Source organism: Carcharhinus amblyrhynchos, chromosome 20, assembly GCF_965287045.1.
Source record: "Carcharhinus amblyrhynchos chromosome 20, sCarAmb.v2.hapA, whole genome shotgun sequence".
Classification (NCBI taxonomy): domain Eukaryota; kingdom Metazoa; phylum Chordata; class Chondrichthyes; order Carcharhiniformes; family Carcharhinidae; genus Carcharhinus; species Carcharhinus amblyrhynchos.
Window position 1 is genome coordinate 45,449,790 of NC_137343.1, and position 21,830 is coordinate 45,471,619.

At 41.9% G+C, this 21,830-nt stretch overlaps 1 protein-coding gene across 1 annotated transcript; it reads right to left on the bottom strand.

Moving 5' to 3' along the window:
- Positions 1-17,787: 17,787 nt before the first annotated feature.
- On the bottom strand, positions 17,788-21,616 carry LOC145356157 (immunoglobulin lambda-1 light chain-like). Its single transcript, XM_080208768.1, has 3 exons — positions 21,532-21,616; positions 21,049-21,396; positions 17,788-18,426 (listed from the first exon to the last, which is right to left on the bottom strand). Exons 1-3 carry the CDS (start codon positions 21,578-21,580, stop codon positions 18,104-18,106), a joined length of 720 nt encoding a protein of 239 aa, XP_080064894.1. The 5' UTR covers positions 21,581-21,616; the 3' UTR covers positions 17,788-18,103.
- Positions 21,617-21,830: the final 214 nt, after the last annotated feature.

Sequence of the window (21,830 nt, forward strand, 5' to 3'; positions counted from 1 at the left end):
AGATGGGCTAACTGTCTGAATCGCTCTCTCTTTTAATAACCCCTGTCACCAAGAAGGTGTTCCCTTGTGTTGGAATGCAAATTCGTCTTTTCACCTCAACCAATCAGATTGGCTCCTAAAACCTGTGACGGTGACTGTAATCTCCCGATTTCTGGCCATTGTTATTGCTGTTAACTTTTCTGCCTCAGAGCTGAAACTTTATTTACTTTCAATGATTAAACTTGACTAAAACTTCAAAGCATTTCTCAAGTTTGTTTCATGAAAGGACATCGACGTGAAGCGTAAACTCTTTCCTTCTCCACAAATGTGGAGATGCCGCTGTTGGATTGGGTTGGGCACAGTAAGAAGTCTCACAACACCAGGTTAAAGTCAAACAGGTTTATTTGGTATCACCAGCTTTCGGAGCGCTGCTCCTTCATCAGGTGAGCCGCTCTTCTTCACAGAGGCTGTGTTGAGTATTTTTCACATTTTCTTGCTCCTGTTCTGGTCTTTGAATTTGTTGAACTGAACCTTCCAATGTCTTGAAAAGCTTACCATTATCATGGTTACTTCCGAATGTATTCCTGTAAATAGCGGGTCAAATGCAATCTATAAATATTGGTGATCAGTGACATTGCAGTTTAGAACAAGAACAACGAATCAGGTAGGCAAATTACAAGATTTATCTTCCTGTAAGTGGATTGGAGTGCAGGAATAACACAATTTTGCTGTAGTTGTGTAAAACCTGGAAACGGTAGAGAAATCATAGAATCCCTAAATGCAGAGGAGGCCATTTCATCCATCGAAACTACGCTGACAATTCGAACCAGGCCCAGTTACCCTGCTAGTCCCGCTGATGCTGAGGGATAATTTTGCGTGACCGATTGAGTTAAGCTGCACATTTTTCTACTTTGAAGGAACAGCAAGCGAAAGCACAAGTAGACGCAGGGAGAATGTGAAAACGTCATACTTATAGTGACCCCAGTCCGCAATTGATCCTGAGTCTCTAGCACTTTAAGGCAGCAGTGCTAACTACAATGCCACAGTGCACACCTGAGATAAACAATTTGCTTGCACGCTTAGGAAGGATATAATTTCATTAATTCCTCGGACACGGTGTTGCTATACGATGAGAGTCTGAGTCAGTTCGGTCACCACTCATTGAATTTTTAATGAGTTAAAGATTAGTTCATTTTATCATCAAATGCTCGTTGAAAAACAGTTAGTGCTGCAAAATGACAGGAACATAGTGTTAATTTGCGATGTTTTGAAATATTTAACGTTTTGCAACTTCATTAATTAACTTTATCGATATGTTACAATGACTACAGCTACTGTAGAACAGGCACAACAGAGTTGAATTAAGCGCAGACATTGTAGTGAAAATACAATTCCAAATTTTCACTGAATAACAAAGATAAATAACACAGCTGTAGGGAACACAAACACCGTGAAAAGTAAACATAAGTTTTGCTAAAGATTAAAAGCACAACTTAAAAGAAGAAAATACAGAAACATCATTCTCCCACCCTACAGCTGTGAGTTTTTGCAGTGGAGATGTCGAGAGAGTCAAGGTATCAGTAAAACATAGAAACTAGAAGCAGGAGTAGGGAATTGCGCCCTTCGAGTTTGTTCCTCCATTCATTTTGACCATGGCTGATCATCCAATTCAATATCCTGTTGAATCCTGAATGGATCTCCCTTCCCCCATATCCCTGGATGCCTTTAGCCCCAAAAGCTATATCTAATATTTTAATAAAATCCGAGAACGTTTTGGCCTCAACTACATTCTGTGGTAGTGAATTCCACGCATTCACCACTCTGGGTGAAGAAATTTCTCCTCACCTCAGTTCTAAACGGTTTACCCCTTATCCTCAAACTATGACCCCCTCGTTCTGGACTCCGAAACCATCGGGAACATTCATTCTGAATCTACCCTGCCTAACCCTGCTAGAATTTCGGAAGTTTTTATGAGATCTCCTCTCATTCTTCTAAACTCCAGTGAATATAATCCTCACCGACGTAGTCTGTCCTCGTACGACAGACTCCTTCCCAGGAATCATCCTGCTAAACCATCGCTTTACCCCTCTACAACAAGGACGTCCTTCGTCAGATAGGGACACCAAAACTGCACACAATACTCCATGTGTACTCTCACCGTCGCCGTTGTAGGGAAATTGAAGTTTAATTCTCAGTTTTAGATTAGTGTGCACACAATCGAAGTGTGTCAACCCAACCTGGTGTTTTGCTGAATTCTGGGACACGAACGCATCACATGACTTGATCTTGGCATCACAGTCAAACTGGATATGGAATAAAGGACACACGATCTTAAGGCAGTAAAGTAAAACGTCAAGGTTGAACAATTATCTGTATGGAACTATCCACCTCCCCAGCAATTGAAATTATCAGCTCCATTCCTTAAATTCAAAGTCCTGCTGTCCAGGAAAAAGCAAATACTAAATCTTTCAGCCATGTTTATTGAATCAGTCTCGTTTAACTTCTGATGTTTAAGGGAAATCATTTTATTTCACACCATGCAACATCTTTGACATTGTAAGTTTAGAATTATGGGCTATAATTGGCATTTGTAACTTTGTAGTTCTTTCAAATTTTAATATCTGTTAGTTGAATGTATTGTGTTATATTTAACACGTCTAATCTCGTTCAAACATTAATATGTATTTTACAAAGAGTTGTGTGTAATTGCTGTAACTTTATATGTTTGGAAATTATTGAACAAACTTAATATACTTATACCAAGAGCTGAAAGGTACAACACATGCATAATATTGAGAGTTCAATGTAATATCTGACCATGACAGCATTACCTGGAATGACAGGATGGTTACTGGGTGATAAGGGATACCGACTGAGGACACGGCTTATGATAAAATTCCACAAGACGAACGTGAAGCACCGGATAGTTACAACCGTGCTCAGATAGCATCTCGTCAGGTGATGGTCAGGGTAATTGGCTTACTGAAGTGACGTTGGCTGGACAGGTCAGGTGGCATGTTACAGTATGCACCAGGAAACGTGACAAAGGTTTTTCTCGCATGTTCTCGATTGCAAAACTTTGCCCTCCAGCATACAGCGGGCATTCACCGCGAAGATGATTTGCCTACGGAAATGGGGAAGCTGGACGAGGTCAACATGGAGCCTGATGGAGAGGCCGAGCTCCAGGTGACACAATGGCAGTTTTAAATCGCCTGGCAGCTGCTGCTTTTGGACAATGAGCTGTTAAAATGATTAATTCGTATGTCCAAACACGCCCCTTGCAAAACTTGCATCCATTCCTTCCTTCCAGCCCTCCATCCCCCTTACCTCCTTGTCTACAAAAAGATTAGAAGTGTTTTCTTAAAGTAGAAAACAGATTGCATTTTTTATGCTTCTAACGTTATGAAATATATTTTATTGAAAAATGTTTGAAAAGTTCAGATAGTTATTTCAGATAAATGTGAACATGATTAAACTTATACAGTGATAAAATTATTATTGTCATTTGGTTAATAATCTTCTTTCATTAAACTTAACAAAATGATTAAAATGATTTATTCAAACGTCAAACGTCAAAATGCAACATTCAAATGTTAGAATAATGGAATACTTTAAATAAACAATGCAGAAATATTAATCTTAAACAAATCGGAATAAACAATGAAAAATGGAACATGCCTCAGAACAAAGAACAAAAGAACAAAATCAGCCTGGGAAACAGGCCCTTCGGCCCAACGAGCCCACGCTGCCATCTCAACACCACCTCTCTGCCCATGACCCCTATCTAATGTTTTATGGCCATCCAGATTGAGGGAAAACTGATTTGGGGACAATTTATTCCTGCCAATCAGCCTAACAGCACATCTTTGGGGTGTGGGAGGAAACCGGAGCACCCGGAGAAAACCCACGCAAGCACGGGGAGAATGCGCAAACTCCCACAGACACTGGCCCAAATCCATGTGTCTGCACAGCAAACAGAGATAGTCACGGAGCTGTCGTCTTGCCCAGTATCTTGTCCAGTTTAAGCACACACTAACGACATGAAGCACTGGGCCAATCTCGAACAACCAAAAGCAGCCCCAGTACGACCCATCGCGTGTATGCCCTCGTTGGACACGAGGTGGGCCGACTTAAAACCTGTGAATGAAAAGAGAAAAACATTATTATCATACTATACCCATTTACATTTCTAGGGACACCTCAATGCTAATAACCCTTATTTAAAGGTTCTCCTATATCCACCCATCTCCAACTCAGTCATGTGCCTGTCTAAGTTACTCTTAAAGGACTCTAGCGTGTTTGCCTCCACCACCTTACTTGGCAGAGCATTCCATGCCCTCACTACCCTCTGTGTGAAAAACCTCCCTCTAATATCTGTGCTGTACCGCTCCCCCCTCACCTTAAGTCCATGGCCCCTTGTCCTACGTGACTCTATTATAGGAAATAGCTTACCTCTGTTTACTCTATCTATACCCTTCATAATCTTATATACCTCTATTAGATCCCCCCTCAGTCGGCGTCTTTCAAGAGAAAAGAGCCCCAATTTCTTCAATCTTTCCTCATACCCCAGTCCTTCCATACCAGGCAACATCCTGGTAAACCTCCTCTGCACTCTCTCCAGAGTCTCCACGTCCTTCTGGTAGTAAGGCGACCGGAACTGTACGCAGTACTCCAAATGCGGCCTAACCAACGTTCTGTCAACTGCAACATTAGACTCCCGCTCTTATATTCTATACCCCTTCCTATAAAGGCTAACATACCATAGGCTTTCTTCACCACACTCTCCACTTGCACTGCCACTTTCAAAGACTTGTGCACTTGCACCCCGAGGTCTCGCTGCGACTCTATACTCCTTACAGGCTTACCCTTTATCATATAATTTCCCCCTACATTATTCCGGCCAGGAGACTTGTTAAGGTATAGGTAGGAGTGTTGGAGGGAGAGGAAACGCAGCGCCACCGGGGCCCCGCCCCGTCCATTGACGTCTTTTTCTGCATCCCTGCTGGAAGTGAATCTTGCCCACAGGCAAATGTATCTGAACGGGGTGGCTACTGGCCTGGGTTGGATTGTTGTTGTTGCTGTCTGGATGGGTGAAATGGCTCCATTCTACACTATAGAGGTTCTGTGGACGGAATTGTGTGGCTGTGCTCTACTCAAAACTGAAAAATACTGCCGGAGGTGAACAGGTCTTTCCATTGCTCACTCCTCAACCACGAGGATTCTTGTGGCAGCGGGAAAGGGAAAATTCACCCCTATGATCCCATGACTAAATAGTACTTTCACCAACTTGAAACCAGTAAAACATTTGTTCAACTTTACATATTAACTGATATTCATATTCAATAATTGAAATAAATTTAACGAAATACGGGTTGAGTGAGCAATCTGTATGAACGATATAAAAGAAATAGCAATAAAAATGAAATGCAAATACGAACTTTTCTCAGAGCAGGGAGCCCTTTTCTAAGCAAAACTGCCTTTTGGAACCTGTATCTCAAAGGGCATTACTAGGCTGGCCGCAACATAAGGAAGTGTGGTTCAGGGATGTCTTGCAACACCATGGGCCTGGTCAGGTGACTTTGTTGCGTGTTCGAGCCTGCTGCATACATTGGTAGTATCGGCGCAGTTGGTCAGGAGACCTAACTGTGCAATTTGTTTCTATTTTGCCTGACCCTACATTGGCCATTGGAATTTATGGGACAAGGAAATTTTGGGCCCTTACTTGGTTTGAAAAATTTACCTGAACTTCCAATCAGAGCAGCATCCTCCCGCCTCAAAACCATCTCCTCAGGAACCAGCGCAACACAGGAGAGTCCTCACCAGGCCCCCTAATGATGCGGGCAGACTTGGAACGCCCATTAAGGCCCAGTTTGGAATTTGCAATTTTACATTGAAAACGGGAGGATTTCCAAGCTGTTATAAAAGTATGTTTTTTGGAGGGGTTTATGACCATTTGAGGCTAAATCGATTAAGATAACCTAATTTAGAATGTATAGTGTGCAGAAAAGGTACAAAGTACCTGGAGTCACAAAGGTACAGTTTGCATAGAAACACATATAACCACTGTTCGAGATTATGAACATGCATTTGTGGATATTCTGTACACCTTGGCCAACTACAGAGCTGAGTAAAAAGAACCACATTCATTGAAAATATTACAGCCACTAAGTGAAATCGAAAATGACTCTCTAATCAGCGTGGGTCTCAGACAGTTCGGGCAATCCCAGACAGCCAAATGAATGGAATAATACAATTTTCCCATAAAAGATTTCCTTAGTAGACAGTGGGAAAGGAACTTTTGAACTCTGTGGACTTATGTATGTAGGGCTGTTAGGAGACAGTGGGCAAAGGTGCCCGGGCTGTATGGATCTATGTATTTTTATGCTATATGAGGGTTAAATGATACTGGCCGAATAATTCATACTAACATGATTGGCTCATCCGGTTCGGATGAACAGAGTAGGTAGGCAGATGATTTCTGAAAAATGTGTAATTGTAATACTGCTAACAATGTAAATCAGAATAATTTGGGCTTCCACAAATAATTCTCCTACCCATGTTGACCACGCCTGGACAATAAAGAATGTCGTCAACCACAATAAGTGTCTCCGTGAGTCTTCATATTTGCTGAGCTGTAATTAATAAAGAGAAACCTCTCAAGTAAAAGCTAGCATAATAAATTGCTCTCTGAAAATGTTGAAGCATTTTTAATGTTTAATTATTTTACGTACTTGATGCTGTTGTTAAGAATTAATATTTTAATGTTTGAAAGTGAGCATTATTTAATGTAGAAACAGGTTGGATTAGTTTTCCTAAATTTGTGAAGGTACTATTTAAATCAGCATTATATTAACATATAACTTTATGTATGGTCCGCATACAAATGTTCATATGTTTTACTTTATAATGTGCTAAGTCTGAGAAACAATTTCATTCTGCATTATATTATTGTAAAAGTTGTATAAGTGTTCCTGTGTTTTAATTTGGAACATTGAAACTGTACATTTCATTGGGAAACTGAGATATCAGAGCTTCTCAGACTATGATTTGCATAAGGTTGAGCAAAACAGACTTCACGTTTTGGGCCTTGGAAAATCTAAACGTGTTCATCATTGGCATTCTTCTACCTTGCTCAATTGACTTTTAATTCTCATATTTAATTGTCCGGAGTGTTTTTACAAAGCGTTTGCGTCAAACCAAATTTAAATGTTTTGTTTCGTTCAATAAAATATGAGTAGAATTTCATGGTTTAATAGAACACATTTATCAACAGAAGTAATATCATAGGTAGAAAACATTGCTATCACATTAATGTTGAACTAAACATTTGACTTCAGTCGCTGCACTGACATGTTTAGTTGCCTCATCTTATCAGGTTTCTTATAAAATTTATGTTTCTAAAACAACCGTTAGTGAAATATTTCCTGCGCTCACACAACAGTCTGTTGTCTCTAAACAAGGAGGTGAGCAAGGGAAATGAACAGCGGTGGGGAGAGGAAGGAGAGGGAGTGTGAGGGGAGGGGAAGGGGAGGGGATATGGGGAGAGGTGACATTGGGAGGGTTAAAAGAGAGAGGATAAAAAGGAGTGGTAAAGATGGGGAGGAGGAAATAAGGAGGGGCAAATGGGGAGGGGGGACACGGGAAAGGTAAAACGGTAGGGGGAATGGTGAGGGAGAAATGAAGAGGTGAATGTGGGGAGGGGAAAATTGGGGAAGAGGAAAACAGAAGGGGGAAAGGGAGGAGGGCAAAAGGTGGATGGAGAAAACTGGAGTGAGAAAATGGTGAGCAGGAGAAGGAGGGAGCGGGAAAAGTGGGGAGTGGGATAAGGGAAAAAGAGAGAGGAGGCTTTGGATTTTATAAATATACTCACTCTTCCACGCCTGCATCAAAGTCTCAAAAAGAACTTTAGTTAAGAATAAAGCAAAACGCACAGCTTTCCAGCGGTGGTGTAAAATGCCCCCAGATTTTGAATCTGCACTGCATTCTGTAACATTAAATTAGGGAAACTCTTAGAATAGAGTTAGACAGTGCTTCAAATATGTTGGAACATCCACATCCTGAAATTTATACCAGACACTAACATCGACCGAGTTATACAGGAACCTGCTGTTCACTAGAATTATTGTCATGACAAAATGGTAAAAACATTTTTTAAAATCTTTCTCTTCCTTTCCTTGTATTCCAAATATGTTAAACATCTCTTTAAAATATTTTACAAAAAAAATGTACTCGTTAGAGTTTAGAAGAATGAGGGGAGATCTCATTGAGACGTATAAGATGATGAATGGGATGGATAGGATAGAGTTGGAGAGAATCTTCCTGCTCAGAAAGGATAGTAGGACTAGGGGGCACAGCCTCAAGATAAAGGGGGGGCGGTTTAGAACAGAGTTGAGGAGGAACTTCTTCACTCAAAGGGTGGTGAATCTCTGGAATTCTCTGCCCGTTGAGGTGGTGGAGGCTACCTCGCTAAATATTTTTAAGACGCGGGTTGATGGGTTTTTGATAAGAGAGGGGATTAAGGGTTATGGGGAGAGGGGGGGAATGTGGAACTGAGCCACGACAGATCAGCCATGATCTTATTGAATGGGGGGTGCAGGCTTGAAGGGCTAGTTGGCCTACTCCTGCTCCTATTTCTTATGTTCTTATGTTATGTTCTAATCCTCCATGGAATTTCTGCTGCCTCTACTCGCTGCAGCTAGACCAAAGAATAAGTGTGCAAATAAATAAGGGCAAAAACTAACTTAATATCAGCGCAGGTGACGGAGGTTTTGGTACAATTGCAGCTCAACGCTTCAATATCGGCAGCTTTGCAAACCTCAATCGGAGGTTCAAATTTGCTGCTCTTTGCGCATGCGCTGAGACTTGCATCGGGTTCCGACGCGCATGTGCGGGGCATAATCGACTTTAAGTCGCATTCGGGCAGCAAGTTCCCGGCCACGTATTCTGTTGACCTTTCTGATTTCTCAAACTGGGTCTGACATTTCCCACACGTTGATGAATTCCCTGGAACATGGACTTGCAAATTTGCAGCACCTTCGCCACCTGCTGTTTGGACTGCGGTGTGGCACTTTCTTCCACTGAAGCCATGGCATCAGCGTTCCTCAAAGTCGTGACCTGGTATTTACACATTGCCCCATTTTCAGGAACTTGGATGTTTAAAATGAACACGACTCACTGCACCTCTACACCTGTCTTCACACACAGGTTGTACATCCCCCTATTCCATTCGATGATGCTGTTTCTCCTCCACCAGCACAGTTTCGACATTTCGTTCCTCTGAAACTCTCTGCCCTGTTCCCCAAGGAGCACCTCTTCCACTGACTCACCACCATGACCTACTGCTATGTCCAAGGACAACTGTGAATCCAGCAGATGGAAATGTTTGCAATTGTTGATCGGATGAAATAAACTTCCCTCCTCGTACACCGTTTAAACATTTAGTTAATGACATTTCTTTTGTGCATTATAACACCAGAATGAACAAAGATTACTTCAGGATTAATGACCGCTCCCCCCCTCTCCGCCCCCCAGACCACACACGCACACAGTTACCGGACAAATTCCCGGTGTTCAGTGCGGTCATTCAGGAGGATAAAACAGCCCCTGGGCAAACGGTGCCCCCTGACATTCTGGGCAACCGTTCCTTCTGAAAGGAAATGTTGATTCACTTTCTCCCGTTACCCGAAAGCAAACAGAAAAAACATTCTGTGAGGACGAAAATTAGACACAACATTTGTTGAGAAGTCAGCAGCATCTCAAAACCACTGAAATTTACCACATCTTCTTAAATGAGGAACTGCTCATATCACGTGACCCTGTAACCTAAGATTTATATTTTATAACGAACAGCGTGAATTCATACACGTGCCCAGGCTCAACTTCCACGGCATTGAATTTCTTACGGCACTCACTGCATCGCCAGCTTATCTGCCAAAGGACACCTTTGAATCCGTCAGAATGAAATGGTTATAAATATTTATTACATGAATAAACTTTCCATGCTCTAACATGGTTCAAACACTCAGTTAGTGACGTATCGTTTGTTCATTCCAGAATTAGTCTGAGCACTGGTCACTCTGACCTGAATGGTTCCCAACAGTTACCTGGGCACCTCAGTGAGCTCAAACAGGAAGGCGTCACCGCCCAGGTCACAGAGTGCTTCCGGGCATTATGGGTAACCATTTTCTCAATACATAAATGAATAAAAAAACCTTGTTTTCTTACTACCCTGTCTTCTGAAACCCTTTGTACAGTTAATGGAGACAAACCCAGTGGTACAAAAACAAACTGATACGTCCACATTGTGCCAACGACGAGTAGAGATTACAGTTGATAACAAGGGCGGCACTATCTTCAAACAACTGGAATTTTCGACACTTATGAAATAAGGAAACATGCACATCCAATTGCCTTTTAACTATCTACAATCAAACTAAGATTTTTTTGATCAAATATCATAGATTCATAGCCATGTCCTGGCACAACGCCCAAATCATTGATAGTTTTACGGCCCCTGTAAATAAATGACACGCTTCCACTTGCAATCACTCCCTGTCAATTTCTTTCCAGGCTGAGGTATTGATTTTTCTTGGACGACTTCAAGCTTCCATTACCGAAGACGCGGCGATGCCTGCTTTCAAGTTCACAAAGCCGAATTTTGAGACCTGCATCCACTAAATTATGAAATAATTTATTCTGATTCACATTCTGCGATGCAACACGTTTTGAAGTCAGTTAAATGATTGATTTCTACTTGGCTAAGGTAACAATTTTCTAAAATGTACTTCCCCATTTATTTTACTGTCAGCATTTTATGGTTTAATTCAACGCGTTCCACGTTCTTTAAATTATGTTAAATGTGTACAGACCCATGAAAACAATTGAAATGTTTGAAATTAGTTTTGAAATCCTTTAAATTCATTTAGAAATTTGGAAAGCGCCCGGCGGAGGACTGAAGGGATTTCAACGGCCGTTCCGTCAAATGATGATTTCACTCGGGCTGCCACTTCTGAGACTCGCCTATACTCCTGGTGCCTGTCTCCGTAGACAGCTGAGTCCGGCAGCAGGGAGATGAAGACCCGAAACCTGCAGTGGTAAACGTTAAGGCAGCAGATTCAATAGTGGTCAGCGGCACGACAGCCTCGCAGCCAACCGGATCCTCTGGGTGAATATTTAAGAGATACTTACGATTCGCATTGCTGTGATGTCACCAAGCATTGTAAGGAACTAACGGCATTACAGCATTTTTACAGACAATAAATTAAGAAGTACAAACTCGCCCGTCATTAAAAGCCGAGACAAACCTCATTCTGGAAGATGTATAGAGCAGTTTAAGCAGAGAGCCTGATGGTGAAATAACACAACTTCTTGAAAATTCAATAGTTTGGAGCTGATTGCAGTTGTCAGGAACCCGGCTGATATTATCTGCGACGATGTCCCAAACTGAAGCACCGGGAAATGGGTGTGTATAAATGTGTTTACCGGATCGGTGTGAGGAATAATGTGCAAGACCCAACCAGAACAGTGGACAGCCCAGTCGGAGTACAACACTAATAAATACAATAAAAACGACGTATATACACTAATAGCACTGTAACGATCGAAAACAGCGAAATGTAGGAACTATTAAGCTCACACACGCACTATAGGCAGAAATTAGACTACTTACGCGATCTGAAAAATTTGAGAACTTTCCTCTCCCTGAACAACATCCGATTCAATAGATTTATAAGTGAATGCCAGCTTATGGTTACTACACTGTATTCGATTGTTTAAGTTTATTTATTAGTGTCACAAATAGGCTTACATTAACTCTGCAATGAAGTCACTCTGCAATCCGTTTGTTGCCATACGGCAGTGCCTATTCGGGTACACTGAGGTAGAATTTAGAATGGCCAATGCACCTAAGCAGCACATCTTTGGGACGGTGGACGGAAAATGGAGCACCCGAGGAAACCCACGCAGACACGGAGAGAAAGTGCAGATTCTGCACAATTAGTGACACGGGCCCCTGGCGCTGTGAGGCAGTAGTGCAAAATACTGAGCCACTTTGAGAACTTATTCTGGAGAATTGAAAATATGACTTTAACTGCCTCCACAAAGATGTCAGCCCTCATGCTTCGAGTCCGCGAGCTGGGACTGACCACTCCTCTTCTCTCCACAGTTAAGTTCCTCTCTCTGTTACAGTTTAAGCACAGAGGCAGTGCCTATACAATGAAAAAAAGAGCGGGTGCAAAAATCATCAGCTTTAGGAAAAGGCGGATGACAATTTTAAAATAAATTCCTTGCGGAAATGCACTTTTATATGAACTTCAATTCCTGCAGTCCCAACACCAGCATGAAGAAAATCTGCCACAGATACCAGTCAAATTCCCATCTCAGTGAACTTTTGCTTTACTTTTCCTTTTGTCATTGAATTTTAATTTGGCTAAGGAAACAGCGAACGACTGCAAAGCTTGGTAATTCAACGTGTTTTCCTGTGTCGGTGATCATATTCCGAAATTGAGAGTTATCTTGTGAAATAGTCCATCACTTTACCTGGGTGGGTTTTTATATCCACGCAAGTTAACCTTTTTTCCTGTTTTAAACGCATGGAGCCGAGCCAGATTAAGTTATTTGATAACATCATATAAACGTTTAAGAACAGACTGCTAACTTCATCTTCATTTTAGACGCCGGTCACCACCCACAACAGCTCCACCTCCCCCGCACCACCACCACCTCCCACCCGCTACCGCCCCCCCCACCCCACCCCGCCAACCCCACCCCCCCCCCCCCCCACTCCCCACCACCCCGCCCTTCCAGCCCCAAAAACGAAAAGTCTGTTATGGTCAGATTTGGAGAGGTCTGATGGGGGAGTCGTGTGCACCCCTCTTCAAGTGGCTGTAAGACTATCCATTGTAACATATTTCCAATCGTTGCTGCATTCTTCAACTCCAGTACCAATCTTTCCGCAGGATCTTTATAAAATGTCTCTCTGAAATCCAAGTACCAGGCTTTCCAACTATCATGGCTCTTTACCAAAGAAACACAACAAGTTAGGTGAATGAATTCTCGGCCATGACTCTAATGCCCTATCTTTGTAGATCTGCTTTCTGTACAGATGCTCGATGATATTATTTCTAATAAATGTTTCCCGACTTTTCCACCCAATGGGCGGCAGACTCACCACATGTGTTTCCATGAATCACTTTTGCTACTATTAAAAGAGTTATGTCCCGTGTCCAGATACCGCCCCAGTATTCAGCATTTTCTCGGATATTTCTGCCAGAGTTCCTGCAACTTCCTACAGTAAGATTTCTTGAAAGCAATTGATTAGGCTGTGGATCGATGGCCGAGTGCTATTATCGCTACAGTATTAATCCAGAAAGCCAGCTGATGTCCTGTGGCCAGAGATTCGAATTCGGCAACGGCAGCTGTTGCTAATTAAAAAAATGTGGGAATGAGGACCATGAAACGATTGTCGGCAAAATCCCATCTGGTTCACTAACGTACCTTTAGGGAAGGAAATCTGCCGTCCTTGCCTGGTCTGGCCTCAATGTGACACAAGAGCCACAGCAACAGCCCTCTGATCAAGAGCAACTAGGGATAGGGAATAAGTGCTGGCCACCCAGCGACGTCCGTGTCCCACCAATGAATGAAAAACAATGCGCCCCTATTGGGTTTTTACGGCTGTTTGGCCATCATTTGCTCTCATTTGGGAAGCACGTTATTTACAGAGAATTGAGTGTCAAATGCGCGCCGATATCAGGACCCGGGAATGGGAGAGGTCACGTGTTGGGCATATCCATGAGACTGAATCAATCTGGGTCGAGTTCATGCACTGCTCGAAGTGGAGCCTGTTCCTTAACGGCGCACTGGAAAATTCGAAGCACTTGGTTCCAGAAATTAATTGAAATGAACACATTCATTTATTTAGAGACCATTCAGTAGTATGAGGCGATCATGGATTTATTTCTCCCGATTTCTTCACGGCAAACAAAATATTTTTGGACGCTTCCTCTCTCACAATTCCAAACCATCCCTCGAACTTTTCATTTGCAATCATGGAGCGGTAGTACATACAGAAGGAGGCGGCTCAGCCGATCAAGGCTGACTGGCGCTTTGGAATTGAGATCCGTGAAATCCCACTCAACTCATCTTTCCCCTGACAATTCTCCTCCTGACAATTCTCCCCATTACAATTACATGGCGCCTTTCACGATATCAGGACGTCCTGAGGCTCTTCACAGTCAATGGAATAGTTTTGAAGTGTAGTCACTGTTGTGATAGGGATCAGGGCAAAAAAATCTGTGCACATCTCACTTCCACAAGCAGAAAGGTCATCAAAACAAAATCATTTCCAGTGATGTTCATTGAAGGGAAAGTTGTTTACCCAATACTTTCATGGATTGATTTCATGGATTTATTTTCTTTAATGGAGTGATGTGAACCACGTAAAGGCAAGAAAATATTAGATTCGAGAGGCATCTGCATCGGCACAGACTGGTGGGCTGAAGGGCCAGTTCCTGTGCTATACTGTTCTTTCAATAAAACTCACATCTACATGGGACACAATAGGCAGACACGGTTTCATGACTCTTCTGAAGGATGTCGTAGTCAACAGAATGGCATGATTAAAGAATGCAATTCTGTTGAAATGCTATAAATCAGTTTCAGTGGCCAGGAAACAATGTACCAGGTTTAATTTTCTTTGTCCAATGCCTATGGAATTCATCAATCTAATTGCTAAATGGCTGTACCGTCATTTGTAGAACCTCGACAGAGTTCTTCAGCTGGCACAGGAGATAGAGCAGGTTTGCAGCTTTCAGAACCGTGTTTGGTCAAACAGTGCATTGACTAACAGGCTGTGCAATTGAATGTGGATATCTGTGATGAAGCCAAAATCAGCAGCCACACGCTCCAGCAAATGATGGATTGAAACCTTGCATTGTTTCTATTAAAGTTTTGCATTGACAGTTTTTAACCTGGCTTTAGCAATCTTCTTCATCCTGTGATTGGTCAACGAGGGCCAAGCCGAATAAAAATTAAATTACTTCCTATTCCCTTCGTCGGTAATCAACACCAGGAAACACTTAACAACCTGGACATAAGGACCTAAGAAAGAGGAGCAGGAAGATGACCTTTTGCCCTTCGAATCTGTTGCGCCATTCAGCAAGGTCATGAACAGATCATCCACCTCAAGACCACCTTCCTGCGCTATCCCCAAATTCGATGATTAGCTTAATAAGTCAAAATAAATCACCAGCTTGAATGATCACAGTGACTGCGATTCCACAGTTCTCTGCGTAGAAAATTGAAATATTATCAATATGATGCACATTGTTGGGGTGCAAGTCTTGATCTTGTCCAAACACTGCTCTCTAAACGCAGCCAACGCGATAATGATCAATTTATTCCTGTTTCCTGTTTTCTGTCCATTCACCAATTTAAATTCAGTCTCAGATATTGCACCCAATCCCACATGTCCGAATTCTATCCATGAAACGTGTGTGGTGGTTCCTGATTTATCGTTTTTCTTTTGTAAAAGTACGAATAAACCCGCTGATCCCACCTTATTCTTCTTTCCAGTAACATTCTCAAAAAGCTGACTTTCAAAGTCTGCTATTATAACCCCGCCAAGAAAGAGGTTCTAGGTTTTTGCCTGCGCTTGGTGCTAGACTCACAGTCCTCTGATTCCACAATTTTTTTCCTCCTTTCATAAATTTCAGGATTGACTTTGCCACATTCCAACCTTCGAGAACTATTGCAGAATCAAGGGATTCCGGAAGTTTGACTACAATATCTCCTTGCAGTTACCTCGGTTAAACTATGTGCTGTGGAACCTCAGTCCCATGGGATTTGTCACGATTTATTCTCATTATTTTCACATCTACAACTTCTTCTCTTATACTGATTTATTTAACTTCTTCGTTCTGGCTGAACCATTGATTTCTAATTATCTTTGGATTGATTCTCCTTCGTAATTCCTTATGATTTCGCCAACTTTTGCCGCTAACCACACATTTATATCAATGGATAACTTCTTATCTCAATATGTTTAGTTACAAGCTGTATTTAGGACTCTTGCCAGTCAAATCTTTGCTCTGACCTCATGAATTTCTTGGTCCTCCTTTGTTGAGCTCTGAAAACTCCAAAACTCCTATCTTACGACTCTTTTGAATATACTGTATATGGAAATGGGATTACAATAGGTAGGTCTGTGAGGGTCGGTGCAGTCACGGTGGGCCAAAGGGCTTCTTTCTGTGCTGTTAAGTGTTATGACTTTGAGTATTTCACCTGACCGTATAACAGTGGTGAAATTTGTTTCCGGATAAAATTGCATCTTGTTTACTGAATTATCCTTACTAATCCCTGTGAAGTATTAGATTTGGCAAATTTTCTTCATCAATAAGAGACACGAAAAAACGTATTGCATTTGATCTTAGGTCAGTTCATTTATTCATCAGCTTTATTTGGAGATCCTAATACTGATCGAAAGCTGAAACTGCAATCAGCATATTGCTTGGACTGATTTGATTTGCTGCATTTTAATTAATATTATCTGATGCATAATGGTAATTGATAAAGAGCCTTTCACTATTACGGCATTGTATTTCACCAGACTCTGCAACAGCGGTGGGTCTTTTTTCCAGAAAACTTTAATGTGTAAATCAGCAGAGAAATAGAGTGAAGCCAGATACAAGGAGGTTTAAACACTATAAGGGTTAACAGAGAGGTTTCTGAGATTTGATGAAAGAGTGTGTACGTGGAACCCTTAATGGGGTGGTAAGATTTTTGAACCAGTAGACATTAAAGCACTGACGGAACCAGCAGCATTCATTTAAATAACTGTTAAAATAAGTTTATCGGTTAACAAGAAGCAATTTGTACACATGAGATGCAGTACCGGATTCAACTGAATGATTATGATTATAAAACACATGTGCTGATATTTTGGGTGTATTGTTACTGACTTTAAGGAATATTGTTCATTTTAGTCAAACATCATTTTACCGCAAGGCAGCATGATAAAAGTCATTGCCGCAAGCCAAATGTCGAGAGAATCTTAGGCCTCGAAAATATGCAAGTTCCATCAGTAAAGTTTTGTATGGAAGGAACATATCGAACACCTAATCATATATCAAGAGTAGGTTTATTCATTGTCCAGACGAGATAGACTGGTGTCCAGACGGGGTGTCGAGTTAGTTGGGGGTACAGTGAACTTTAAGGGAACCCGTGAGAGCGTTCATTTGAACACTGGTCTTAGGTTACTTAAGCAACCAGGATGCAGACTCAGTCCAGACGGAATTACCTTCCAGATTTCTCGGACTAATTAAATACCATTATGCTGAGGGGTAGAATGTGGTTGGGTATCTGACGTGTATTACTGTTGATTTGTGCATCTGGAAAATAATCGATTCAAAGTTACTGAAAGGCGCAAATGATTCATAAGTGAAAAAACTAAGATTGATTTGTTTTTGATTGCATATGTTAGATTCATCGGAGAGGTTTTGCTGCGCTAAGTCAGAGCTACTTAACTCTTTGACGAACTCCTGGAGACTTTTGCTTTAAATAAAGTTACGTCTTTAATACAGAGATACTGGCTTCGTGAGTCTTGCATGGTCTAAAGCTTGGGTAGTACCGGTCATCTCGGTGACCCCACCAACAGGGAGTACGAGCAATAGCTTAGATTCCACAGCTGAAAATAAAAGGTTTTCAATATAACATGTTACGGAAGGCGGAATAATACCGAAAAAGTATTAGATTTGACTGACCTTGAAAATAGCAATAAAGGATACGGTGAGTCGTATTGCATTTGATCTTAATTATTTTATTGAACAGTTTTATCTAAATGTCTGAGAGTAAGTAGACTCTTAAATTGCAATAACCGAATTGTTGCAGTTTAATTATGATTATCGGATACATAAATGTAAATTGATAAACAACGAGGATTCACTGAACACGGCAATGTTCCGATTGAAGACCCTTTTAAAAGAGCAACTGTTAAAACCCGAAGCTCCAGCCGCGGTGGCCATTTTCTTAAATTTCTGAAATACGATCAATTTCTACTCTTTTTGTCACATGAAAGAGATGAACCGAAATGAACAAACATTCGCAGCTGGGCCGACAGCAGTTTCTGAATTTACATACAGCTGGATCTGGAGACGGTTGTTTTAAGTGGGTTTGCTAGAGCCTCGTGTTTGACCAGACAGGAGTAAAGCTCGTGTGACTTCCAGTCTAAGGCTGACAGAGTCAGATAACTGCTCACACTGAACGTGTTGTCCGCCTCCTGCTGGACCCGACTGGTCTCAACCCCATTCCGCCTGACGATGCCATCTATAGTCCATTCAATCTCCGCAGCTCCCGGTTTAAAACCGCTCACCAAACACACCAGGGTTGCCGTGTTCTTCGCTGTGATTTGATTCGATGAAGGTGGGAGGAGGGAGACAGATGGTTTCTGCGGACCTGGTTTAAAAATAAAATAGGTTGAGTAGTGTTGGAGGATTGATTTGGTTGACGCATTATGATTTTCCAAAAAAAATCTAAATCCTGTCATTCATTAAATACAATAAATAGATCCCTTTACTTTGTGTGTTCATCCGAGGAACGGTGAAGGAGGGAGATCGATGGGACATTTGGATCTAAAAAGCGAAGTTCACTTTTAATGACTGACTGGGGTTGAACTGGAGTTGACTCTGTTCAATTTTATAGACAACAATTCAATACATGCGCATTATATTTCGCAATGTGTCCCAGAGGATCATTAATGACATCTTGGCTCATAATACATTGTTGAAAATAACCCTGTTATTTTTAGCTGCCGTGTTTCCACATTGAGAATCTGCGTTGCCAGTTAAAATAAGAAATAGTATTAGAAAAGCTGAACATAGATTAAATTTGCTCTATTGTGTTCCGATGGGAAGAAATGTTGATCAGTTTTACCTTCATGTTTTTACTGATGAAATTTGATGTTATAGTCCTGAGCAGTGTAGTTACAGTTTCTCTGGCAGTTTCACCCTGCGATGTTCTCCCCTCTCGGCTCTGACGGTTTCAACTCCACACGGGAAGCTGACCACGCTACCTGGACAGAAGTCCAGCGACGGGAAAGTGGCTCAGGCGGTAGTTACAGCTTTTGGATTAGAATTAAACTAAGATCCTCGATTGTTGGACCTAACTCACTACGTGTTACAGTTTTGGAGGAAGTGCCGTCAGGCTACCGTCATTGTGCGAAATCAGATTAACCAGTGATCGGTCTCACTACCGTCTATGGGGAAAAAGTGGCCGCGGAGATCATTTTGCGGATCTCATTAACAAAAATATTACGGCAAACACTCTGATATGTTTCGGATACAAGCCACGAAATAAACGCAACTACTTGTTAGTACGGGCTGTGTCCTTAAATGTGCGTCTTTTGTTTGAGAGGACGATGGAAGTCTTGACTTTGTGCAGCAGTGTAACAATGATGATCTCTGGACAGATAGGATTACATTGAGGTTGACAGAAGTAGGAGTCGGGGAAATGTAAAATCTTTCATCGACCCAGCGTCCACCGTGTTACACTTTGGGCCGAGTTGCAATCCGCTCTCATACTGCTGGCATGGAGGCGCTATACTGATGCAACTTTCTGAGCGAGATTTAGAGCTAAGAGACAGTCTTACGACTTCGACTGCATAATTAGTGGAAGAGGTCAGTGTTAAATATGATGAACAGCATTACTATAGTGGAATTGTTACACTGGGTAACATTCTGCCTTCTCTGATCACGGGTCTCTGCCTCGAAATAAGCAACAAACTCAGGTTAGATTTCAACAGCTGAAGTGATTGGAGATTCCTGTGAGGCGCATGCTCAATACACAGGATATCTGGCAATGTGAATGTTGGAACACAATGATGAAATTTAATAATGTAACATGTTCACACAATGTTAGTTTTAAAAAGACTCTGCGCTGTCGTGAAACTTGGTCATGTTTCATTCATTGCAGAGAAAACTAGGCAGTGATTCGCTATTTTACTTACACCCCAGCATACGCTTCAGCGGAGAAGTACACAGGCCTAACTTACAGTGGCCGTGTGAATTCAAAGCTTTGTAATTAAACAATGTCCGATAGAAAGTGTTTTCTCATGAGCGGCCAATCATCCTGCACTGCCTGTTCAAATCAACATTCCGGATTGAACCGCAGTTCAAATCAAATCCGGGATATTCAATGTAGCAATAGTTCCATCTGAAAATGGGCGGCACCATGGCACAGTGGTTTGCTTGTCTGCTTCACAGCGTCAGGCAACCGGGTTCGATTCCCGCCTAGGGTCACTGCCTGTGAGGAGTTTGCATGTTTTTCCCTGTGTCTACATGAGTTTTCTCCGGGTGCTCCGGTTTCCTTCCACTCGGAAAGGCTTGCTGGTTCGGTGCATTAACCCCAACAGGCGCTAAAGTGTGGCGACGTGGGGAATTTCAAGTAACTTCATTGCAGTGTAAACTTGTGACTAATTAATAAACTTGAAAAGTTAGCAGGAGATCCTAATGCGGAGCGTTAGTTAGTTTGATTTACCGTCCATTTTTTGCCTTCCTGTTTCTCTTGTGATATTTGATGGGCTATTTATAAGGCGCTTTTTCTACGCGAGGTCCATCAGTTCAAGTAACTGGCGCAAGTGCTCATTATTTACTTGTGTCAACTGGCACTGTGATTTGGTAAAGTCTTTAAGGAACGGGATTTTAAACCGTTGAGACCTTTATTGGCATTACCGGAGTCTACATGTTGCCTTTCTCTGCAAGGTCATTTGATGGCACATTAGGATTAAAGCCCTTTGTTCGTTCCGCTGATCTGATGATACAGGAATTTTGCGGCTTGTTGTTATTCTGCCTGAACTAAAACAACTCAAAGCAGACTGACAGATAGATCAAAAAGCATTATCGAATTGGAGGTCGACAAATATTAACGTTATTCGCAGGGTCAGCTTGTATAGGTTAAATTGAATTCATGGCTGTGTTGTTAAGAGAACATTTCAAAATATTCCAAATAAAAAACCAGGGAATGTTTTGTTTTGAACTGGACGCGAGTTTTGAACAATGGAACAGAAGGGAATTTACTCACTGCCAACGCCCAGCTTGGTTCCGCCTCCGAAGTAGTACATGCTGCTTTTCCATATAGCACAGAAATACTCTGCGGTGTCCTCCGATTCAACTTGACCGATACTTAAAGTTCCCGTGTTACCGGATACCGAACCTGAAAATCGGTCTGGAACTCCCGGGGCTCTGATAGTGCTGCTTCCAGCCCAGTGATAAAGCAGGTACCGGGGGGCATTTTCAGATTTCTGCTGGTACCAACTTATGGCAGCGCTTTCTAAACTGGCGCCAGACAAGGTGCAACTTATTTGGACGGTTCCTCCGAGAGAAGTAGATTTCGAAGGCGGTTGACTAACAGTAATCGCCGCGTTAGAAACTGAAAGAAAAGAAATTCCAAATATTAATGTTAAGCTACTCAAATTAATTACAGAAAAAAGACGACTTTAGAAAAGTCACCGAAGTAGTCCTCGGAAACGCGCATTTACATCGACCGGACGTTTTAAATACTCACATGCCAGGCCAAAAATGAACACAATGATCGCATGGACCCAGTCAGTCATTGTGAAAAGTTTGCCGAGGTACCGAGTTCTGCCAGTTATTTGACAAGATGGGCTAACTGTCTGAATCTCTCTCTCTTTTAATAACCCCTGTCGCCAAGAAGGTGTTCCCTTGTGTTGGAAGGCAAATTAGTCTTTTCATCTCAACCAATCAGATTGGCTCCTAAAACCTGTGACGGTGACTGTAATCTCCCGATTTCTGGCCATTGTTATTGCTGTTAACTTTTCTGTCTCAGAGCTGAAACTTTATTTA